At 38.6% G+C, this 26,039-nt stretch overlaps 1 protein-coding gene across 1 annotated transcript; it reads left to right on the top strand.

Annotated features, from left to right (window-relative positions):
* The first annotated feature begins 17,285 nt into the window (after positions 1 to 17,285).
* Positions 17,286 to 25,169, top strand: LOC143332212 (uncharacterized). The gene is made up of 10 exons (XM_076749535.1): positions 17,286 to 17,919; positions 18,309 to 18,458; positions 18,728 to 18,885; positions 19,057 to 19,175; positions 19,327 to 19,420; positions 20,287 to 20,398; positions 20,714 to 20,940; positions 21,082 to 21,256; positions 21,366 to 21,496; positions 21,860 to 25,169. Exons 1-10 carry the CDS (start codon positions 17,832 to 17,834, stop codon positions 22,175 to 22,177), a joined length of 1,572 nt encoding a protein of 523 aa, XP_076605650.1. The 5' UTR covers positions 17,286 to 17,831; the 3' UTR covers positions 22,178 to 25,169.
* Positions 25,170 to 26,039: the final 870 nt, after the last annotated feature.

The following is a 26,039-nucleotide window of genomic DNA, read 5'->3' as shown; positions in this document are numbered from 1 at the left end:
CATCACTGCTGGTAGCAATTAGTTAGCTCCAGCCCACAGTTAACAGCAGATTGAACCATGAACCAAGCATTTCCCATTTTACAAAAAAAGAAAAAATATAAATAAATTAAATGAAAAAAAAAAAAGACGTATAGGCGATCTCGGCTCACGTCTTTTACCTCTGTTGTTTTGCGGCCAAGAGGTAGATTCCAGCCATAAAGGAACACTGCATATGCTAATTAGCTAGCCAGTAGCTAATATTATGGTGCTGGTTGTAGTGTCAAGTCTGCCCTGCGCTCTCTTCAGCCTTTGGGGGCACAGCATCAGTTGTGTTTCTCTCACATTATGGATACACACTGCGGGTTACTGAGTTGAGCTGATTCCACTATGATTAATTTATCATTATCGTGAGTGGATGATAATAATAATGATAATAATAGTAATAATAAGCAGGCTAATACTAGCCTACTACTACTACTAATCAGAAGAAGAATAATGATGATAGTAATAATAATAGGCTAATTAATAATATAATAATGATTATTATATAATTGATCTGTAGGAGTCAGCAGCACAGAGGAGCACAGAGAGTAAGAGGGGAGAGACCTCTACTGGAAAGGTGAGTCTAAAGGATTTCACAGAATGGAGTCATTTGTGAGTCATAGATAGATAGATAGATAGATAGATAGATAGATAGATAGATAGATAGATAGATAGATAGATAGATATTATTAAAAACAGACGGCACACTTTGATGCTGCCACCCAGCAAGTAGCCAGCTACTGTTGTGTAATGTGTTGTGTAATATATGTACATAGGTATTTTTTGTTGACAGACTTCCTGAGTTTATTGTTTATTTTTGTTGTTGCAGTAGAGTATGTCTGTTAAATCTGTTGTGTTTTTCTTGTTGATGGTGTTAATGTGATCAAAAAAAAAAAATTCGGCATGTGTTTTCATTAAAATTTAATGGTGGCCTAAAACAATTGAGTATCTCTACTAAATCTGTCCAAAAGTGGGAAAGTTATATCCCGGTTCTTGTTCGTTATTTGTTTTTTGGATTTCCTAATGACTACTACATTCATTCATATCCTGTGCATCTCCAGGGGGCTAAGCCCCCCCTGTCCTCAGAACCTAGTGACGCCCCTGGTTGTGATCAAGGTCATTGTGCATCCAGAACCATGAACAGGTCCAGACGCTTCATTGCTGCATCTTCCTGCACCTGTCATGCATGTCAAAATGTTCAGAACTCTAATTATGATGATTAATAACTCACTGAGCTGACCCCTAAGTGTCTCATTGTCAGCCATGATAAGAGAATTTGGTATTCTGAATGAAAAGGACATGCTTCCTAAATTCCTCTAAATTTGAAGACTGTACCTTTTTTTTTTGTTCCAAAAAGTCTGTTGAAGTCGAACATACTTAAGTCTCTCTTGCCATAGTTTCCTGGGAAAATAATTCCTGAGTTATATATGAAAATATTAAATATTGTGGCTCCACGCTCTGTTTCCCCCACTGCTTCTCTGATGTCCACCCTCTCTCTCACTCCTCTCCCAGTTTGGTGAATCAAGAGTTTGTTTCAAGTAGACCAGAATTAGTGATTTGCCAGAACAGTGGAAAGAGGAACCAAGAAGGTTTTGGTGAGCTTCATTTTATTTTAGTCGCGTTTGAATGAAGTGTGTTTTACAATGATAAAATTACTGTTTTTGTGAATGGAGTCTGGTGGTTTTGGCCAGAGTGATATAACAGCTGTTTCTAGTTGCACAAAATGGATATTAATCATTAACAAGAAGTTGTCTTTGTAGGGTTCATTGTTGTTGTCAGACACTTGTTAAAACATTCTGGCCTGTCACCGGGCAAAAACAAACACTTATAGTGGACGTACACTGATGGTGAGCAAACACCTAGAGGAATTCAATTGCAGTGCATTTCATGGCTGCCAGCTGCTGCACTCTAGTTCAGTACTGAAGAAATTCAATTAGTCAATTGTACACAAAATACATGGGACAATAGGGTCCGTAATCAAAATAATATGTTAACAGAATTCATCCCATTTGTCCAGCACGTGAACCTGTGTAACTGTGCACACATCACTGTCATTGATTGAAAATGAAATGTAGGTCAAGCTGAAATGAGCATTTAATTCGACAACACGGTTTAGGACATTGTGTTGTTTGTTTATTTTATAATGTGTAGCTATGTGAATCTTTTAAAAAGTGTTTATGTTGAAATACTATACAAGTAGTATGTCTCGTGTTTGTTTGTTGGTTTGTAGTAAAAATGTTATTTCCTATCAAGTTAACAAGAATCTAAACACATTATAGAGGTGATGAAGTTAGACAATACTGGCATGACAACCCATCAGACTGGATCGACAAGATGGAGAGCATCTCCTCCAGTAAATGTTTCATTACATTCCACCTTATCCACTTATCTGCTATTGATCTATATGCTCATAACAAGTACTCCAACCTGAATGACAAAAAAGGTTGTTACTGCCTTCCAAAACAACTCTTGTCATTATTTTCAGATCTTCTGTTCCTATCAACAGGATGGTATTGTTTATCAGTGCCTACCAAAATCCATGCCATCACAAAAATTATTCATGAAAGTGTTTTCTGATCTGCCACCTCTATGGCTAAGGTTTGGCTCAAAGTTAGGGAGCAATCATGTTTATGGTTGTAAGAAATCAATTGTAACTGCCATTTTGAGATGGAATCCAAATGGGAATTTCTGGTTTTACTTTCTCACTCTCGCCCACCTGACCTCCTCCCAAAGACATTTTACTACTTTAGAAAATTATGCTACTTTGCGATGGCAATAGTAACTCTCATTGCTGCAAAAACTTGCCTGTTGGAAATACTAAACAATCCTTAAAACCAATGATGTCATTTCTGTTGTGAGCACAGTTTTGTTTAGGATATTACCAACAATCATCGCTTAACTGATAAAATGCTAAAATGCAGCTTCAAACAGTGATTGTTCAGATATTTTCTCCTGATGTGTCAATATTTCACTCACCAGAGAGACTATATGTGGTATTGAGCTACAGTATAATGAAACTCAACTTGAATCCAAGGGCACATTGCAGCCAGTCAAATGGAAACACATTTTGATGCCTTTGTACCAACAGGACTCCTGAAAAGCACTTAATTCTACTGAGCAGAACCTGGCATATCTATATTGATATCTTTTTCTTTTTCTTTTTTTTTTCAAACCAAAGAAAAAAAATCAAGATGCTCTCATTTGGATTTATCACAATAGTTCCATAAATAAATGCCAAACAAATAATAAATTACTACCGCTGTAGATTTAGATGTCAAGTACCCACTGTCATATCTTTAATGTAACCATGCCTGGTCCGTATCAAATGTGCTATTAATTGAAAGTGATGCAAGATGTTGTAAACTGTAAGATGTTATATCAGTGCTGCTTTGTTCAGGAGGCACTGGGGGTTGGTGTGTGATGGACTTGATTTAATTGAGGTAATTTCAGCCTTGACCCTGCGTGGGTATGCTGTCCTCAAAGTAGATTCAGGCTGCTGAAATTAGAGCAAACTGATTGTTGCAGATTTTAATAGGTGGATTAAATCAATTTGAAGATGCTTTGATGACTGTGTATTAATGCACCATTGACATTTTCATAAAACCAAAACACTATGAAAGTAACATTTTTATCACTGATTACAAGCAAAGAGTAATCTATGTGTGTGTTCGCATACACATGGTTTTGTGTCTTTAGCAAGTTTTGATTATATTCAGGATGTGGTATTTACACTGAACATCAAGAAACCTTGGCAAATCACATTCAATGAACATGCTCTTTTAGTGCATTTGTTCTGAATACTCCCTGAAATAGTACATTTTCAAACTTTTTATCACTCATTTTCATTACAGCACTGTAGAACTTCATCCTTGTTGGCTTAGAATCAAAATTAGATTAACTGGGCAAGTATGTTTACGCATACAAGGAATTTGACTTCAGTACATGTAATTGAAATTTAATTTGTTTAAATATTTCTGTAACCTGTAAAATTTCTCCTTCTCAACCAATTATTGTATCTGTAGAGCCCCCATCACACAAAGATGGAAGTAGGAAAAGCTGAGCATGCAAAGCTTTTCAAACTTAAATTCCAACCTTAAGTACAACGTTGAATAAGTTAGCTCTTGCTATATCATTCTGTATACTGATCTCATAAACATTGGATAAATATTTGTTTCATGTTTCTTCATGTTAATTGAATGTATTTGACTCTTCAAAGAATGAGTAATGGAATCATATGAAAACATAGAGGTAAGAATTATTACTGTATGACAAGGAAAAGTATGCCTAACAGTCTTGTTCTTGGCTTTACCTTGAAAAGCTCTCAATAGAGTACATCTACTTTGCTCTGTATAGTGTTTCTGGGACTTGTGTGATGGTGCCTCCCGAGAGAATCTGCTCCAATTGAAGTGACTGAGGACAAAAAAAATCTCCTTTTAACTTTTAAAGACTGATCTGATGTGATATTTGCACCGTATTTTCTACCTTGGGCCTCTTCTTCTTCTTCTTCTTCTTCTTCTTCTTCCCCCTCTCTGTCTTGAGAGAGATTCTTGTTTTCTCTCCGAGTGTCCTCCTTCCGTCACTTTAATCAGCCATTTTAATTACTCTCGCTATCAGCCACCCAACACCTCTCTGTCACCCCTGGGACTCTCTGAGAAATGGAAAGGGAATGCAGGGGCTGATGGCAGGCAAGGGGCTCATCAGTGAGGCTTTGTGGAGACCTGGGGCTGTGGTAATATGAGGCCTTGCCAGTCCATCAGTGGCACTGCTAACTCGCCTCCCTGCCTGCTGGGCAGCTGATGTTGTGATAAATGGACTTCTCTTGTCCCAATCCAGTCCAGCACCATTTTTGTAACAGCACTACACAGAGCCAAGGAAAAGATGCAAAAGAGGTGCTCAAGGGGTTTGGTCTCATTTTCAATAAGATGTCAAGTTAACTTTATTCATAAAGTTCTTTAAGTTCTTATATTTCAATTCCCTTTTAAATTTAGAATCTTTAAGATTTCTGTCCTAGTTAATATGGCAACATTATACTGGTGGTAGCGAGTACATTTTGATAATGTAGCAAACGTACCAGCTTTTCTGTCAGAAATGCAGTAGAAGTACAATTTTAGTTTGTTTACAGTTAAGCCAAGCATACTGTGTGCTCAGAGATTCACCTCATAATGTCATAAGAAAGAAGACTAAATAATATTCTTAAAGGTTAAAGTTAAGGTTAATATTCTTAAGGTTAACTTACTATTTTTTTTTTCCTGAGTTTTCAATTACACCACACAGCCCTTTTTAGCATATGTGTCAGATGATGACACAGGAGCAAGACAAATACCATGCCTGAACAGACACGGGTTATCAGCTTTTTAAAAGTCAGGCCATCTGTGTTCTCTCGCAGTCAAAGATAAAGCTCCATCCTGCTGAGCAAGCTACATTCACATACCAATTAAAGTGAATGGATTTTCACCTCACTTTGACTGCTGATATGATTTTGCTGGGAACTCTTCATAAACTAAACAAAATGAAGTGTTCCAACAATACAATGTGAGCTCTAAAATCTTAAATCTTAAATCTCTGTGTAGCGCGTGATTATTACATTACATTCATTTAGCTGACTGTTTTATCCAAAGCAGTTTACAATCATGTGCATTCAACCATTAAAATGCAACCCAACCCCTGCAAGAAGTACATCAAACTTCATTAAATATGCAGAATTGTTTCAAATATTATATTTGAACAAAGTTAGACAGAGAAAAGATGTTTTTTTGTTGCTGTTCTTTTAAGATGTCTATAGTTTCTGCTGGCCTGATGTCAATGGGGAGTTTGTTCGACCATTGTGGAGCCATGACAGCAGTCCTGCAACAATTGAGATTCTGTTGAGCATTTGTGGAGCAGTTGTATGGGGTGGCTGTGGCTCAGGAGGTAGAGCGGTTGTTTGTCATCTGATCTGAGAGAAATTCACACTCGAGGAGGAGATCTCAGGATGAAATGACTAACTACTGAGCATTGATCACTTCAGCAACTATTTCTATTTATTTTATTTTATATTTTATATATATTTTTTCCGTATGTGTTCTCTCCTATTTGCCTTATTGTAATCATGCTGAAAGTTCTGTTCAAAATAGTAAGTGAAGTGAAAGAAATGCATTCAGCCATCAAAATGCAATTCAACATTTGCAAGCCTTGTTGCAGTGCTTTGGACCAGATGGAGGTGCGATAAATGTAGAAATTGACAAATGTAAATGAAAGACAATTGGAGTTTACATTTTTGACCTTGTAGCAGTTTATATTGTATTCTTGTTGATTTTCATTTGTAAAAATCTTGCAGGCATCATGAAAAATATGCCGTTGTTGATAGCATAAACCACACCACAGAGGAAGAGACATTGTAACTGAAGACCTACCTTGATGAGAAGACTGACAGATTGCATTTTCATTGGAATTTTGTCCACTTCAGAGTGTGATGTAAATGTAAATGCAGTGCAAATTTAGAGCAGGTTAATTCTTTGAAAATTAAAGCCTAATGCTATTTTCATTATCATTTTTTTTATGTTTTCGAACATAATGTCATGAAAATGTAAGTGCAATAGACTGGTGGCATAATTTCCCTTACTGGATTTCAATATTTTCCACTTAAAAGCAGGTCTTTGAAAATTTTCATTAGTTAAGATATTGGGCTCTATTTTCGTCCCCGCTGCTGGTGGAGCACAGGGTGCGCACCCCGCGCAGTGGTATTTTGTACAGCGCAGGCGGGCGCGCAGCGCACTTGGTATTTTGATAAACCGAGGCGCACAGAGGTACGCCAGGATGGGCGTTGCAGCGCAGTAGGGGGAGGTGTCGGCAGGATCAGCCAGCGGATTTGGATTTTCGGTCCATTTCGGTCCACGCCAGGGCCGTAAAAGTGCGCTGAAAGTTCGCCACCCCAGACCTGGTCAACTCTGTGCTCCAGCAATGCACCGCTGGGCAAGTGGATTTTCGTAAACCAGCGGAGTCGTGTGCCCATGTCACCAATACCTCACAGTCAGGTTTCAACAGTGTCTGGCATTTCACTGCGATCAATAATTAGCAACAGCCATGACTCAATGCAACTATCTGAGTCAGTACATACAGTCAGAACTAAATTTATATATTTTGATCAGTCTAGTCCAACATGCAAATGAGCACATCATTTTCCCTGCAACACCTGAGAGCCAGCTGGAAACTAAGCGAGAGTTCTTGCTGAAATTTGGATTAACCGGGGTCCTGGGAGCAATCGACTGCACGTGCAATCGCGCGCCCCAAAGATCCAAGCCCACATTTATGTGAACCGAAGGGAGGTCCATTTCCATCAATATCTAGGTGATCTGTGACTCAAATTGTCTGGTGACAAACGTGTATGCCAATTTCCCCGGGTTGGCACATGAATCGTTCATCCTGCGAATTCTAGCATCCCTACAGTCTTTCAGGGGGACACCCCTCTGGGTGAGGGGATGGCTCAGTCATCCTTGAAACTTGCCATGCGCCTTGCCAGCAGCATTTTGAAAGGTGAGGCGAGGAGCTGGTGTGATTGGACTCAGCAGTGTCAAACCCACTCCATGCCCTCTCCCCTCCCTCCTTCCAAGTTGCGCCGCTGGGTGGGACTGAGATGAGAAGGGGGAGTAGGTGCACCCACAGCGCAGTGCACGAAAATACCAAAGTCGCGCCGGTGGCGGAAATGAAAATAGAGCCCATTGATTTTACTTGCATTATTGACTATTCCTGATTCATAACTTTGCCCTTATCAAATGCTGCTTTAATATAATGTAATGTACATTGAAACCCTGTCATGTGGATGATTTAATTCATAAGCAGAGCTACAAGTGGGGTAACATACCTGTTGGGTTCTGTCACATGGGCCTCATCCTTAATCACTCAGTGTAACATCCGCCACACGACCCCCTATGTTTGATCACAATGTGACAGAGAAATCTTATTAGTCCTCTGTACACTACAGTAATTCAATTTGTCTTGTTATTTTCTATCCTGTCTTCTCCCCAGCCTGAGCACCGCTTTTCTCCATCCGTTCCTCTATCCTCTTTACAGTTATACATCTGCAAGGCCGTACGATCCAGCAAGGTTGAAGGTAAGTGTACTTACTGCATCACGCCAACAATAAAATTGGATGAGCCATTGATTTTCCCTTCTTTTTTTTTTTCTTTTAAGCGACATCAGAAAGTTGATTACAGATAGAATAAACATTAGATGTTGTGTTGATATACATTTCTTCAGTACAAACTGCTACACACACTGCTGGTCTAATCTAATAATTGACAGCATGAGTGTGTTCACTCTCATTTCATGAAGTGTTCATGGTGTAGCACTGTGCACATATTAAGCATTTATTGGTTAGGGTAATCAAGTAATTCCTTTTTCTTGTTGTGTTCTAATGAGCACACTCAAGACACTGATATTTCCTTCCTGCCCCCACTACCAAAAAAAAAAAGAAAAGAAAAAAAAAGAAGATGATTATTATTACACAAGCTTCCATGAACAATGTGAAACATCCAAAGAAAAAAGACACTTTGATGATCTGTCACTGGAATGGTTTAATGTCAGTAATGTTTAGATTATCACAGTATAAGAAGCCATTTATATCTTAATTTTCTTTTCAGTGGAACTTGTGAGGGAAGGGATGTTTTTGGAATATTTAATACTCACACTTTGGATTTTTTCTACCTCTGATCCCACAATAGGTTCTTTAAAGTTGTGTATGTGCTTGTGTGCTGTTTCCAGTTTATTAGGTACACCTAGCTAGAAAAAATATATATTTTACTCAATACAGCAATACAGCTGCATGTATAGCTGTACAATGCACACTGGCTGCATTCGACTTGCATTCCATTTTGTAAAACCAATCCAGTTTGGATAAAATGTGGGTAGTTTTGCTACTTTAGCTAAAATTCAGCCTGGGGTTGCTCTGGTGGCCTGGTTCTTGGGATGTGTGCCTCATGGCCGCATTACCTGCTGGGGGGACCTTTGCTGCTTGTCATATCCCTCTCTATGACAAGCATATGAAAAAAGACAGCCATAAACACAAAAAACAATTGTAAAAAATTTAAGAAATGACGGTGACGAAAGAGGGTGCATGTCACACTCATGAATTAATAAATACATAACCATAATAAGTGGATTCATGTTTGAGAATGTTTGGAGGTAATGGATAAGTAAGTGACCAATGATACAGGTTTGGAGGTGGTGATGGGCATGACATTATTACAGTTGGAATTAGAGCTGACATTGAATATAGCATTGATAGGTATGATTTCATTAGTCTAGTTATTTTGCAATTATTTATTGTTGAGGTCTACAAGGTACAGGGTAAGTGTGAGACAGAATGGTATTGTAGTCTTATGTATGTGACGGGCATCTGCATGCATTTGTATATGTATGTGCAGGTGTGAGTTTGGAGGTGTGGCAGGCTTAGTGGCCTTTGCTAGCTGGCAAAATTGAAAAGAGACTAAAATATGTAATATATGGAGTCCAGGTTTTCATAAAAAAGTGATGGTTGCTTTCTTAGAGGTGTTGTCATTTTGTCCATTGCTGTGTTCCCTAAAAAGACTTGAGAATGTTTTTTGTTTGATTTGATTTCCAGTTTGTAAAAATAGTTTTCCTGGTAAAAGCTAGGGAACGAGTGTGGTTTTTGTGTGTTTTGATGGAAGTTCAACTCAGGATAAATCACCAGTTATACACAACAACGGACAGGCAGGAGTCCTTTGTGGAGAGCTTTTACCTTAAACCAGAGGTGCTGTACAGGTAGACAGAGCCATAAAGGCTGAAGGTCGTTATCAGTGGTGACCAGTGCAGTGTAAACATTTATCTGTGTTGGACTGACCCATATTTGTGCATTTTGTACTGAGAGGCATGTGTTCTATAGGGGCTTGTATGATGGATTAACTAGAGGTTCATTGTCTTTGTCATTTCAAATGTATGTCCCGAATTTGGTCAGAATGGAGAGATACATCCGTTTCCCATTTAGCAGTTGGGAGGTGTATGTTGTCATATGTGCTGGAAAATAATTTATATGAATTAGACAGATTTTGCTTGTTGTAGAACATCCCATCTCCTCTGTTAGTGGATGTGCTTGAAGAGGATTATTATTTAGAATGTTAGCTTTAATTTTAATGACTGATTTTAACTGTACCTGAGAATTTCCCCCCTCTGATCCCAGACCCCTGGACTGGTCTTTAAATTAGATGAATAAGAAATAGTGCAGTTCATTCAGGACTATTTTCAGTGGTGAATTTATCCACAATTTGTGCTCTTTTGATTATTTATTTGGGCCAGCAGGATGTTGTATGTACGATTGAGTGAAAAAAAGAAAAAGAAAAAACAAAAACACAGTGAATGTTCATGGTAACAAAGAAAATGGTCACCCAGTGATACAGTGTGGCTCATTGGGGTGTTTTTAATAGTTTTGGACAACAAAGGAGCTCTATGGCACAGAGGAAGAAGATATATTAGGTTAAGGGGTATACACACAATGCTTGTTAGTACGATGCATTCATTGTTGGTTTGGGTCTTTCCATGGGATTTGTTGACAATATGAAAAATATGGAACATCAGAAGATTTATCCTTTCTGTGTAGTGTCTTATTGCATATAGTATAGTGTACTACTGTCAGTGGTTAAATAATTATTTAAACTCTATAATGAGTGCTCATACTACATTGTAAAAATACAGTGTTCTAAGTACAGGTCTTCCATTTAAGATTTTAGTTAGGTAAAAGTATGCAAGTATAATGAGCAAAATACTAAAAAAAATACTAAAAGTATATCAAAGTAAAAGTTACCAACTTTTTCAGAATGCATTACATTTTTTTTTTTTCACAACAACCTTGTTACCACTTCAGCAGTCGAAAATATTATAAGATTTTGGTTAATCAGGGATATAAAATACTGACAGTGATACACACCTTTTTTCACAGCTTCTCTTACCTCTGTCTTTCTAGTAGTCTTCCTCTAGTTATATATAACCATGTAGCTAGTTTTTGGTTTTGGTTTTATTTATACAGGTTTTGAGGTACTGGTCTGTTTTCTGCCACCACTTTAGGCAGTTTTCATTGGAATTATTTTCCACAACATAAATAGTCCCTTTAAGCACAGTTGACAGTGAGTCAGTGATTGTCCAAAGCTATGGGACACTGATTCTAAAATGACAATTTATGTTTTGTTTTTTTTCTATGCCATTTTATTTTCCATTGACCTCCATTGTGTTGAGGTCAAGGTAGAAATCTCAGAGATATTTGTTGTATGCTTGTTTTTTTTTTTTTTTTTTTGGACTTGTATTGTGATGGACTATTTCAGATTAGTACATCTTAGTTCACCATTGAAGCGGAACAGCCTTTTGACAAAACAAACACATTGATAGTATCACAGCTGCTGGACAGTAATGTGAAGGGAAACACCGCTTCTTTATCATCTTAAAAATGTGGAAACAGAAATTATTTTGTTTCCGAACTGCATCTAAGTGCTTTAATTGTTTAAGAATTAAAAGGCAGACTGCAATTGCAGCAGAAAAAAGTTTTGAATGTTATAACTTGCATTTCATGATATTTGTCTTTCTTTGTTTCACTTGAAATGTTTGATATTTTATTTGTAATAACCTGATAAATATCAGTTATATTTAGATATTGTTTTCCTGTCATTTAAATGTGTGGATATTTTCAATTATTGATGAGATGCCTGATTACTATTCAGTTGTCATGGTTACATTCAAATTCACATGATAAATAAGAGGTTAAAATATATTTAATTTACAGTTAAAATATGTGCCTTTAAAAATGTATTTCATTGCTGGTTCGATACTTAAAAAATGTTAAAAGTTGTGTTTTGTAGTAATGATCTATAAAGTTTTCATTTCCGGTTCACCTGGGTGTGAGAGGAAGTAGGAGAAAAGTGCGCAGAAAAAGAGACAATGGCGTAGAGCATGGAGACAGACAAGAGAGTGAGGAGACAGACTACCCCGTGTTTATACTTTTTTTTATTTTTGTTCAGTTAGACTGTTAACGGTTCGCCAGCCGACACGCTCTTAAATTACAGAGTTATGGACTGTGAATTGCCGACCGAGCGTGTCTGTTTTCTGCTGCAAATTGAGCTAGCTGAGTTAGCTTAGCCGCCGCCGCCATCGTGGGAGAGACGCTGCCGCATTCCTCGCATTCCTTTCCCTGCACGGACGTCGGAGGAGGCTGCCTGAGCCGAGGAGCTTCAGCGGATGTCGTGGCTGTGTGTGCTGAAGGCCGAGGACCGACTTTTCCCCCTGGTTGGAGAGGCTGTGGATGCTGCTGCTCATTGCTGCTGTTGCTGTTGCAGACGAGAGACCAGAGGAGGATTTCCCTGCGGTAGGAGCCGTTTCCATTTCCCCACACGGAGGTACTGTTGTCTGCCTGAGCTCCAACTTTTAATGCGCGCCAACGATCTAAAAGCAAGCTTGCTAAATCAAATTTAAACAAAGAGTGCACTCAGAAACTAAGACAAATTATTAAAGAAACCCCGGGTATTTTATTTTATTTTTTAATTTTTCATATTAAAGGGTTGGCATTTGTATTTAAATATTGTCAATACATTCTCTAAACTGAGATTCAGTGTTTGTGTGTTTTTGCCTCCTGTTTATGGTGTTTTATGTATTTCTGTTTACATTACTATAAGGTTTCAAAACCAGAGGTATGCCCGTTAGCCTCTAAATATATATTCAAGACAGTGAGAGTCATAATTTACCCTAGACAGTTAATTTACAATGAGATGTCTCTTTCACCATATGAGTATAAATTTGAGTTTGAGGAGCTTTAATTCTTTATTTAGTGTTAAGTAAAGGGTTTCACATTTCACGAGCCGATGGTGAAAAGGGTTACATATTGATGGAGTAATGTGGGTTTCTTAACCTGATAAATTAAAGGGATTTATGTTATAATAACACAGAACAATGTGCTTACAAATATTTTTCACATTTATGTAAATGCTTGTGTAGCCCTGGCTAAAATTAATTTAGACATCATGATGTAAATAGTTTTTTAAAAAAGCGAAATGAAGTTAAAAATATATAGATATGGTTAAAAATACATATGGATGGTTAAAATGTATGTAACAAAAATGTAAGAGTAATAATCTTTACATTTAAAGGTCAAAAGGTTGGAGTTCATGTAAATGAGCATAGTTTGATTTGTACAGGAGCCAGCATGAGTAGTCAGCCTGACAGTCTCTCTTGGGTTGCAGCATAATGTCAAACTTTGTTTTTCTTTACTTTATGTCACAAGAGTGGGTTTTGGGCCCAAGTGCAGAACCACCACAACTCAGACATAGCTTGTACTGACTATATTCTCAAACTTGGTAGGTTCAGATGAGTAGCAACAATACAGAGTGTCTCTTAATGCACAGTGAATCAGACAACAAGCAGTCACAGGCAGGCAAAGATTTGGGAAGTGCTGAATACTAAGTCTTAGAGTCTCTTTAAGTGTTTAGTGTGGCACACACCAAACACTCTCAGGCAAACAAAAATCCAGGAGGGGTAAGGCAAGACTCGTGGTTGGGGACAAAAGGCTTGGATGTTTACTGTGGCAAAGGAGAACAGGCGTGGTCAGAAACAGGCAGGTTCGGCAACACACTGCAAAAACAGACCTACTAGAAAGAAGCAAAATATTCTTGAATTCAATCAAATTATCTTGTATCAAGCAAAAAAATCTGCCAATGGGGTAAGATTCTTTTACTTGACAAGAATTCTTGAAATAAGCACAAAGTTTTTGCCTCTGAAAGACTAAAATGGGTCTTAAAACTAGACAGAAAATCTTAAATTTTAAGTTCTTCTATAACAAGCAATGAAAACCCACTTATTTAAGATTAAGTTACTTAAAATTAGAATTTTGGTCTCTTGACTGAGTTAACTTTAAGAAATGACACCTTAATCTGGGATTAATAATAAGTATAAAAGTATTTAAAATAAGACAAAATTTCTTCAAACAGCATTATAAAAATAAGTGACTTTGTCATAAATCAAGACACCAAAACATTCTCATTTCTAATATTTTTTATTAACTTTGCAATACAATTGCTCAATTCAACATTCTTCAAAGAACCACTTCCAGATTCCAGATCTATCACTGACAGATTGAAAAGCCGGTTTTGATTTGAGTTATAACCTCACTGTCAAAAAAAAAAAATCAGCTATTGTAGCAGCATACTATAACAAAGTGTCTAAAGTGTCTAATAAGCCCATGAGGGCTGGGCACCAACCATGGTGTTTAACACTTGACACGGGAAGAGCAGTGGCAGGGCTCTGAACACAGCTGTGACATGCTCCACTGGTTTAATGGAAAAGGCATAATACAAGGTGGTACCATAAATAACTTATCATGACACATTATTATATAAAATAAACAAGTCAATGTATTGTGACTTCACCTCCATTCTAAGTTTTAGGAGGCTTCATGGCTTTCTTCATCACCCCATAAAACTGGACCTTTGAATAGAAGGTTTCCCATCTGCTCTTCATCTCAGAGATGTACTGGGAGTTGGTTGGTTGGATGACTCGCTGCAGCTCATCCAGCACCTGAAAAATAGATTCAGATACAGAAAGAAAATTCCTGAAAAAAAATGATGTTCGCTGCTAGTCCTTGTCAAACATTCTGATGACTAACGTTCTTCAAAAAAGATCTATAATGTCAAAGGTATATGAACATTATGCCAATTATGTCATGCTAAAACAAGTCCTTGGAAGAGCGGAAAATGTGGACTGAATAGGACCAACATTACTTACGTGATCCAGTTCTCGGAAACATGGGTAAGCCTCTAGAATCTTTGCTGGTCTGTCTTGCTCCCTTAAGACATCAGAGGCAATGAAGCGTCTTTGAGACTCAAATTCTAGGTTCAGCAAATGAGTTATCACAGCTTTGTTTGGCTTTTTGGACTTGTACATTTCTTGAAGGGTCTTGTGGTGTCTTGCTTGGGTTTTCTGGCGGTCCATGAAGTCAGCTGAACCAGCTGAAAACATTAGATGGAAGTTATGGTGGAAAGAGGATATGAGATTTCCAAACTAACAAGTTGTCAGTATAATGTAACTCAGGAAGTGGTAGGAATTATTAATGTTCATGTTACTTGATATAAAAGCAAAACACTGGACAATAGAATACATATGCCTTTGGACAGAACCTGAAAGATTCTAAAGCTGCTGAATGTCCAGTGTATGTCATGTGAATTAACTCAGCCAAAATGATGATGTTTAATAAAATACAAACATGTTTCATCACTGCTGTCCTGGCTCTGCAGTGGGGTGCTAGCTCTAGGTGACGGATCTAGCACTGGGATGCCCATGGGACTAACAGGTGACTGTTCCAGAATAATGGTGGATGCACTGGAATCTCCATCATAGTCAGTGGTTGAAACTAGGGATGCACATGGTTAACCGTTTAACCGTTAACCGATAACAGTAACTCTAACCGATTAATATTAACGGTCAATTTTGTTTTTAAGCTACGTAATTCGATCAACTCATGGGGGCGTGTCGACAGGTGCAACACATGCCATCACGTGCTTTCCATCACAGCCCACTTTACAGCGAAGATGAAGAGAGCAAAAAGGAGTTCTGTGTGGGACAATTTCGACCGGAAAGGGGAGGAGGTCATTTGCAAATTATGCGGTACAGCACTGAAATACTCCAGCAGTACGAGTACAATGCAGTACCACTTAAGAAACAAGCATCCAGCATCAGACGATGGAGGACCATCGCAGCGAACTTTGCCCTCCATGATGGCCGGGAGAAAGTGTGATGCGTGGCGGTCTGAGAAGATAACGGGCTAGCTAGATAACTCGGGCTAGTGTGAAACATATTAGATTCATGTCTGAATCTCAGGGATCACTGACTGTAAGCAGAAACACAGTGTCAGTGACCTGTCACAGCAGCCAGCTGGAGCGCAGCTCTCCATTGAGCCCGTGTGTCTCCATGCACGCTGGCATCATATGCAACATTAATATTACAGATATCAATGACGGCTCTGCAGATGACACCTGAAGTCACTGACTAATTCCAGTCTCCTTCGTGTTGTACAGTAGGGGAGGGTGTGTATCCTTGTATGCAATTACGCACAAAACACACATTACATTGAATATTATTTTTTTATCTCCAGACACGTCACGGGTCATCCAGGTTTACAGTAAAATTGTTCGGAATGAAACCGCATCATCCAGATAAACATTGAGCTCCATCAGAACTGTTTAAAAATCAGATTTCACACAGGAAAAATGAGAGAGTAATTTTTCCAGAGTTACAGTTATTTTCCTCTAAAAGAGTATTTTTTATTCATTTTGGATTGTAATTATTTCCACTGGCCCCTAGAGTAGGAGGAAAAAAACAGAGAAAATCCTACTGGAGTCATATCAAGAACACGCCCACTAATGTTTCTTAAGTTTCGTTTCTGCCGCCATCTTTTATCCCCGCAGTGGAAGGTCGAGGTGAAGTGGCGGACGGCGGCAAGCCAGGTAAGGCAGCAAAGTAGCTTACCAAAATCGGTTTTATTTAAGATAAAATGTCAGCAGAATTTCTGTTTGCTTGCTTGAAAGGTAATGCTTGTGAGTAACATTGCAGCTGGCGATTTTGTGGGTCTCACACACTGCGTAAGTGCCAATGTCGATGCTAACGTTAGCTTCAGTACAAATTATAATGTTAGAAAATCGAGCTCACGTTAGCTTAATTTACCACATGTGTTACTGAGCTAACTGTTTACTGACCATTTTATCGAAGAAGGTTTGAGTTGTGCCCTCGGTTAGTAAGTGTGTTTAAATGTAATTTTTTTATGGGCTAGTCTTGTATGTGTGGACTGTTTGCTCTGCTGTTTGGTTAGCAAGCAGGTGTGTTTTACTCTGAGTTGAGTCATGACGTTTTACTGGACTTGTTTTTCGGTTAGTGAGTGGGGGGTTTTGTGTGGACAGTTAGCATTTGTATTTTACTTTGAATTGAGGCATTTACACCGCCCGTTTTAATTGCTCTTCGGTTAGCTAACCTTCATGTGGACCGCTAGCAAGCACATGTATTTTACTCTGAATTGAAGCATTTACACCGCCCGTTTTAATTGCTCTTGGGTTAGCTAATGTGGACCGCTAGCAAGCACATGTATTTTACTCTGAATTGAAGCATTTACACCGCCAGTTTTAATTGCTCTTCGGTTAGCTAACCTTCATGTGGACCGCTAGCAAGCACATTTATTTTACTTTGAATTGAGGCATTTACACCGACCGTTTTAATTGCTCTTTGGTTAGCTTTTTTTTTTTTTTTTCCTGTGGACCGTTTTCAGCTGCTGTTTGGTTAGCAAGCACGTGTATTTTACTCTGAATTGAGTCATGTAATTTTAACCTAAGGTTAGTTAGCAAGTGTTTGTGTGTGTGTGTGTGTAAGACACAAATGGAGGCACTGGCTGTGAGGAACACTCATCTGTTACACAAACACAAATAAGTTGTGGATTTCCCTGCGTAGCAATGAGTGGAATGGAATAATGCGAGGTTTACGTGAACTTAAATGAAACTGGTTCCCCAACCATTCTTTCAATAGCAGATCAGAGATGGGGTGTTCTGGTGTGTGCTGGCGCAGCAGCACCATCACGTTAGGTATGTGAATTGAAACGCATGTTAACACATTCGAAGCACCCAACGAGAAAAATAATTTTTACCCAGCTTTCAAACAGCATGTAATTAGATGCAAATGCAGAGTGATATTGAGCCTAAGATGGGGCTTTTGTAGTACTTAAGCTAATTGTAGCATTCAATGCATGAATTGTTGTGCTCCATATCATCTTAGTGACTATTTTTTCTTATTTCCCATAAAGGATGCAGGCTGTAAGAGTGAAGTACCAAGACCGCCAGAAATACATTTGTTATGAAGGGCAGCTGACCTTCAAATCGTTTTTGGAGTGTGGTGAGTGAAAAAAATTGCACAACCTCATGTGTTGTCATGGTGCTGTCTTATTATTATTACTATTATTATTATTACTATTATTATTGTCAAGGACCCTTATAAGTATATGTATTTGATTTTGGAATCTCTAAATGTTTCATGTACCCTTAGAAAAAGAATGATTTGAGTTAGAAATGATTTCATGATTTGAAAACAATTTAAATGCAGATCTACAAGCTCAGCGTGGCACTCGTGCTACAGTATGAGCTTGCAGAGCTGCTGTTTTTGGAGTATAAGATCGTTAAAGTGGTTCAGATCTAAAGTGACGCTGATGTGTGACCGTTTAATAAAAATAAGATTAATTGCACAACATAATATCAGTCTTGTGCAATATTGTTTTGTCTTCACAGTTTCCAAGAAATTTGAAATTCCGACCTTGGACTTAAAAGTCTATGATGATTTAAACACTGAAGTTGATGAGGATGCGTTTGCATTTCTTGTAATGAAACCAGACCTGGGTGTGCTTGAGGTGTGTTTGCCCAAAGCCTCAGATTTTGGCGGTGAGTCACTTTTTGACTTGGAGTCTTATAATCCATGCAGTCCTGGCTAACCTTGCAATGCAACGTAGTAAAGAGAGACTTACCCATGTTGCATGACATTTTGAATAAATATGCCTCTTTAGACACTTAAGAAAACATCTGAGGAATAACTAGCTTGGTGTGTGGATCCATCCTAATCTAACGTGATCTTTACATTACTCTTATCACAGATTATTCTCTCTTGCTAGTGACATGTTATTATAATCACACCTGTTATGTCAACATGCTAGATTCAGTGAGCCCCTCTACAAGCCACTCCATTGCCAGCAGCAGCAGCAGCTCCTTTCTCAGCTCTGGTGCAGAAAATGAAGGGGAGTCAGATGACACCACCATTTTGCAGCCTAGTCCTGCCCAAAGAAACAGAGATGACCTGGCTCGTCTCGCTCAGGTAAGCTTTGCAGATGGAGAGATCAAGATGGTAATTCTGAAAAGGGGGGCGGGGGGTGGGTACAAGTAACATTGCAGAGAAATATGGGGCATGGTTAACATTTTTATCACTGTAAATGTAATTGGCCACCAAACCTGTGTCCCTTCCCTCTTTTCCCCCCCACACAATTAGATCATTGAAAAAATTCTGAGGGAGAAACCTGGAGGAGAGAGGATCCTTACAGAGTATGCAGATTCCAGAAGACGTGACATGGTGAAGATATTGGTTGCACACATGGCGAGTGAACACGGGTATGTTGTCATGTAATTAACATCCAACCCTAACATTTATGATTTTATTTGGTGCAGACCAAGTGCAGAAGGCATCGGCATAGCAGTACTTTTGTTTGGATCTCATACACGTGTGTGTGTGTGCGTGTGTGCGTGTGTGCGCGCACTGTAGGACGAGCCCTTCAAGGCGTGTTAAAGAGGACTACGCAAAGGGCATCACTGCCTTGTTTCCATACCTGGCCGATCCCCAGGGCACTTTGGGCTATGTAAGTACATATAACACGTCTAACCTTTTTACTCATTACTTCTAGTATTGATCCAAAAACCGAGTGAGATTTCAACTAAATATTAAAGGGATAGTTCGGGTCTTTTGACATGAATCTGTATGGCATCCTCATCAGCAGTGTAGTGCATCAACAGTGACTTACCCACAACTGCATCCTGTGGGCGGAGTTTCGGCCTGGTTTTGGTGTTGACGAAGGTAGTCCGGCTAGTTGGCTGGGGTCATGAAAATAAAGCGTTTTGCTTCTCAACACAATATGCATTCACAAGAGTGATATATTTGCATCACAAAAGTGATGTCCTCAGAAAAGTCAGACCTCAAAATTGCCTGGCGCTATTTTCTCTCCATTCATATCACTGCGCGCAGTAAACACTGAACAGGTGACGGAAAGCTGCACAGCTGTCCCCAAGCGGCAGCACTCAGTGATATGAATGGAGAGAAAATAGCGCCAGGCGATTTTGAGGTCTGACTTTTCTGAGGACAACACTTTTGTGATGCAAATGGATGCTTGTGAACGCATATTGTTTTGAGAAGCAAAAGGCTTTATTTTCATGACTCCAGCCGGACTACCTTCGTCAACACCAAAACCAGGCCGGAACTCCGCCCACAGGATGCAGTCGGGGGTAAGTCACTGTTGATGCACTACACTGCTGATGAGGATGCCATACAGATTCATGTCAAAAGACCCGAACTATCCCTTTAACATTTCTGTATACTGACCTTTCTCCTAACCTCAACAAGGTGAACACAGCAGATTTCAGACTGGTTGACCTTGATTTTAGCAATTCTCCAGACAAGGACATGTTAGTTTTTAAAGGAGGAAAAATAGAATGCTTTCTTGGTTTTTAGGAGCAGTATTACAATCCAGTAGATGGGAGTGGATTTCTTGCATGGAGAGTGAAAACGCTTCAAAAAGAAGCCTCAGAGGGACAAAAGAAAAGAAACCGTCAGCCAATGACAGGTACATGATTTTGAGTGTAGTTAGATTTTTTTTTTATGAGAATTCACATGTTAAATTCATTTTTAAAGGGCATTTTCAGTCACAATGGATGTTTACCTTGGATATCAGGTCACCTATGATCATTTAATTTCATACCATCCATATTTCCAACTGCAGCGTGCAGATATTTTATATTCTTTTTGTTGAAGAATTTTTTTTAATGTACATTAATGACCTCTGGACTAATTTTTAAAATTTCGTGGGTTCGCAAGTTATGTCTTGTTGTGGTATGTGGTTTCACTGTTACAGGTCACTGTTTACTGATCACTGTTACAGGTGGTCCAGATTCTGGTGACAGGACCCCCTTCAGTGAGGAAAACCAGCTAACCACAGAAACCCAGTGTTGTGAAGCCATCGCACTCATGCAGCATACAACTGATGAAGCAATCATCAAGGAGAAGATGAAACAGACCTTCACCCATCGCCAAACAATGGTTCATGACCCAGTGAAGTCCTCTGAAGTATTCACCACCTTTCCAAGATTTCTTGACATCACAGGAATGGTATGTTGCTCTTAAACTGCCTTGCATTAAAATCGAGCTGAAATGAAAAATGACTTTAAACAGATCGCATCCCTGGTCATTCCTGGTGCACCTATTAACAATGTATGCCATGTTTTTTTCCGTATTCCACCTTGTCTGCAGATAGAGCAGGATTTCAGTCTGATGTTTGGTGATGACATCTCTGCTAAGTTCCTGGAGAAGTGGCCTACTCACTACAGGCAGAAAGTCCTTGAACAAAGCCGTGGCCTCACCCAGACAAGCGACCTTGAAGATCTCCTTCATAACGCTGAATCCACAACAGAAGAACTGGAAGATGGTACACTTGAATTAAAGAAATAACAATAATGTATGAGGGGAAATGGTTTTGAAACAAAAATATAAACATTTTAGTAAAAATGTCTTTCCAAATGTTCTTGTATTTTCAGGATGGGACAGTGAGATGTCCTCCATCTTGCTCCTTATCCACCTCATGCCACCATCACCTCATGGCCGCAACAAGAGACCAGGAAAGCTCTCCGCCAGACAAGCCATTGACCACCTTGTGAAATTTATCAAGGTAATGTTACAGTTTAATTGAAGTTTAAGAAGGCTCACTGTTCTGTCTGTAAAATATTAAACCTTAAAACTATACTCTTGTGAAATCATGTGATGACCATACTCATCTGTCATCAGTGAGGGCCCTGTGATATTTATCTGAATTTGGCTCCCCACAGATATATCATCAGCCTGAGATATGCTGATATGAATAAGTTTTTTTTTTTTTTTTTTTACATTTAGCAGAATTAAAAAATATAAGGCTGAAAATGTTATGGTTCCTCTTGCATTTTGTTTCAATAAGTGATTCTGGTGGTGATGATGGGGCCCTTAACTGCAACAAATTCATTTTAATAGCGAGACTAATTAAGTTTTCTTGTCACAGACTGGGACCAGTGTTGAGGGGCATCTGGACAGCATCACAGAGAGCCGTCAACCCTATCTACTGGCTGTGGGTACCCAGAGGAGCACCATACACAAATATTTCATTGTGATTGACAAACATGCAATCCCGTGTCGGTCACCAGATTCTCTTGCCTCTTTTGATGAGCTTTTTAAAGCTCATTTTGTCTTCGCTACCTCATACAACAGGGATCTGGCCAATGTCTACCACTTCTTGCAAACCGCTGTTTACCAGATTGATGCTTCTACCACCAAGGTGAATCCCAGGGTCAAAGAGATGAGAGCTCGGATGCTGAACTGATTTTGATGCTTTGGTTTGGAGGGTTCTGATGCTATACTGCAAAGATCTATTTTGAGGGCTCTGATGCTGCACTGATTGTGATTGAGATGTTTTGTTTTATTTGCAAAGGCCCTCAGGCAAATGCCAATTCACTAATTAAGCACTTAAAGTTGATCCACGGACTTTGTTCAGGAAAGACACTTCGTCTGAAATGTGGTCAACCTGGTTGTTCTCATTTTTTTGGTACTTTTTCTGGGTTTCAGAAGCATCTTAAAGCACATGAACCTTGTGATGATCCTGGTGAAGGCCCTTCTACAACTGAAGATTTAGCCGGACATTTTGTTGATGACTTTCCATCAAACAGTGCCCCTTCTGACCCAGTCCTTCTTAATAAGAGTCTTGTAGACAGCTGTGCTGCAACAGTGGCTGAACATAAAGTGGCGGGTGTAGGCGAAACAATCATTAACTCTTTGGTTACTTCAATGGAAGAGATTGTTGACGATATCCATAATCAAGCAAAAGAATCTGTGAAACAGTGTCTTTCTTTACATGAACCTACCAAAACTGAGGTTGAGTGTAAAATTGATCAGTGCTTTGAAAAAATTGAAAATCCTTTTGGTGTCTTAAATTCTGAAACTAAGAGAAGGCAGTATTTCACAGAGAAGTGGGGAAGGGTGGAACCTGTTGAATGTGTTCTTGGTACAAGATTTGATGTACGGCGCAATCGGGCTACTGGAACTTATGATCCAGCTGTTGTTACTGATAAATTTGTTTATATCCCAATTTTGAAAACATTGGACTTAATTTACAAACACCCGAAGATAAAAGAGATGATGCAGAGTCATTCCAGTTCAAGAGAAGATCTTCTTAATGACTTTTGTGATGGAGATCTTTTCAAGAGTCATCCTTTATTTTCAAAACAGAAGCATGCAATTCAGTTGCAACTTTTCTATGATGATTTTGAATGCGCAAATCCATTGGGCAGTAAAAAGGGAATACATAAATTAGGAGCAATCTATTTCACCTTACGTAATCTTTCTCCAAAGCACAACTCAATGCTACTTAATATTCATTTGGTTGCTTTATTCCATGCCCAAGACATTAAAACATATGGCTTTTCTAAAATACTTGATCCAATTGTGAAAGACATTAAAGAGCTGGAGACTAAAGGAATTCGGGTTTCACTGTATGAGGAAAATGTGTATGGAACTATTGTCCAAGTTACTGGTGATAACCTTGGCCTTCATGGTTTGTTTGGTTTCGTAGAATCATTCAGTGCCAGATATTGTTGTCGCTTTTGTCTTGCTGAGAAAGACGACTTTCAGACAGAATTCACAGAAGATTCACCCAAGATAGTGATGCGAACTCGAGCACTTCACACAGAACACTGCCAAACAATGGAGAAAACTGCTAGTCTTCCCTATGTGATGGGTGTTAAACATTCTTGTGTTCTAAATTCCTTGCAGTACTTCAATACATGTGAAAACTTCTCTGTAGATATTATGCACGATATCTTGGAGGGTGTGGCACAATATGAAATGAAGCTGCTAATACTACACTTGATCAAAAACTACACAACATCAAAGGAAATAGACAGAAGAATTAAGAACTTTAACTATGGCTACATGGAACAAAACAACAAGCCACCTGCATTGAAGTTAGTAGGGGACTCAAATGACTTGGGTTTAAATGCGATCCAGTCTTGGTGTTTACTTCGCAATCTACCACTTATATTTGGAGACTTGGTTTGTCGAGATGATCAACACTGGTATTTGCTTCTGTTGTTGCTTCAAATAGCAGACATTGTATTTTCTCCTGTGTTATCAACCGGCATTACCATTTATTTAAAACATTTGATTTCAGAGCACCATGGATTATTCAAGCATTTGTTTCCCAAAAAGAAGCTACTACCAAAGCATCATTTTATGGTGCATTATCCTACATGTATTCGGAAAATTGGACCACTTTTGCATACCTGGTGCATGCGCTATGAAGCAAAGCACAATTTCTTTAAAAAGCAACTAAAAAGCTTCAAAAATATAACTAAAACATTGGCAAAGAAACACCAAAGTCAAGTAGCATATAGTTGGCAGATATTTGAGCCCGACAGACTGGTGCTTGGTCCAAGTAAAATGGTAGCTTTAAACGTGATGGACAGGGGCTGTGAGATAGCAGAGGCTCTTCAGGTAGCAATTGACACTAAGGTGTTAGATGTTAGATGGGCCAAACACCATGGAAATACGTATCGTCCAGGTTTGTTTGTCTGAAAGTGCTTAATGAGATGCCGGTTTTTCACAAAATCCACCATGTTGTTCTTAAAGATGAGAGGTTACTGTTGTTTACATTTGCACTACAAACAGTGTGTATGGATGAGCGTTTTTATGCATTTAAAGTTGTGTGTACTGCAGATGGACCTCATGTTGTTGACGTCAAAGAGCTGTTGTGTTACAAAGCATTCGATATGCAGATGTCATACAGTAATGATGATTCAAGTTCATTTATTGTTCCATACTGTTTCCTGTGATAAAAGAATCGCTAAGTTCTAACTATTGCACTGGGGATGAACAATGGATTTCAGAATTTCTTTGCCCATAACTCAAATTCTAATTTATTTTTATTTTCTCCTGTTTTATCCGATACATCTAATCTACCCAAGAGCACATTGTGTCCAAATTGTGATGGCCCCACCAATTGGGTGTAAATGTTTTGGCTGGGCTGATGGCTATTGCAAAAATTTACAGGCTTATCTGCAGCTACTGATGGTGTGCATACCTGTTTGCAATATTCTGTTTGTTTTTATTATGAAATTATAGGGATGTGTCACCCTGAAAGACTTTTTTTTCCCCTCATATTGATTACTCTGCCCGTGGAGCCTTATTCATGGAGATTTTTGTTGCATGTATTATACAATGCTGTCATATTACAAAGGCCAAACAGTATTGACATGTACTGTATATTATGGGTGCTCAGTGCATGTGTTAATGATTTAAGAAAAATACAAGTGCATTGTTGAATATTCATTTCTGGTCTTTTTTATTTCAAATATTTTAATCCAGAGTTATCATTATTATCAATATTGAGTAAAATACAACTCTTTATTGAGTGAAATAGAGCTCTATTCATAGTGGAATTAGACCTCCATTATGAGGCAGTTAGTACTCTGAACAGAGTAAAATACAACTCTATTAATAGTAGAATTAGAACTCTATTATGAGGCATTTACTATTCAGAACAGAGTGAAATACAACTCTTAATAGTAGAAATAGAACTCCATTATGAGGCACTTACTACTCTAAACAGAGTAAAATACAACTCTGTATTGAGTGAAATGGTGTTGGAGTTGTTCTCACTTTATGCTGAATTGAGTAAATTTTAATCTTGTGGAGTAAAATATGAACTCTATATAGAGCAGAAATAACTCTGAAAATTTAACTCTTTGACGAGAGTAAATTTTACTCTTTTTGGACTGGGACCAAATACTATCTTTTTGGGAGTAAAATTTTACTCAAATTGAGTAAAATTTACTCTTCAAAATTTTCTGTGTACCCACTCGTCATGGTGTAGTGATTGTTTGTGTTTTTGGGCTGATTTTGTGTTGTTATAATTTTTGTGCCGTCTGTAATAAATCATTATTGTTAAACGGCTCCTTGTCCCCTGCTGATTGTCCCCACCTCTGGTCCAGCAATTGCTCTGATTCTTCGGAATCATAACATAAACAGAACAATATTATAATTCCTTACATTGTGGGAGTATCTGATTTTCAACACCACATCCCTGTTCACTTCAAGCCCAGTAACACTTGTCCATAGGCAGAAGCATGTCCACCCAAAGGACAAAACACTGAGGCACAAGCTGAGCATTGTGTATGCAGTCAAATGCACCA

The sequence above is a fragment of the Chaetodon auriga genome, chromosome 2, assembly GCF_051107435.1.
Source record: "Chaetodon auriga isolate fChaAug3 chromosome 2, fChaAug3.hap1, whole genome shotgun sequence".
NCBI lineage: Eukaryota > Metazoa > Chordata > Actinopteri > Chaetodontiformes > Chaetodontidae > Chaetodon > Chaetodon auriga.
Note: the sequence above shows the minus strand (reverse complement) of the source record. Positions and strands in the feature narration are given on the sequence as shown.

Excerpts from the sequence above, each read along its gene's own strand:
- LOC143332212 (XM_076749535.1), top strand. The coding sequence starts at position 17,832 with ATGCAGGCTGTAAGAGTGAAGTACCAAGACCGCCAGAAATACATTTGT. Across the intron at positions 19,421-20,286 it reads CCCAGGGCACTTTGGGCTAT|GAGCAGTATTACAATCCAGT; the intron begins GTAAGTACATAT and ends CTTGGTTTTTAG. Across the intron at positions 21,257-21,365 it reads AACAGAAGAACTGGAAGATG|GATGGGACAGTGAGATGTCC; the intron begins GTACACTTGAAT and ends TTGTATTTTCAG.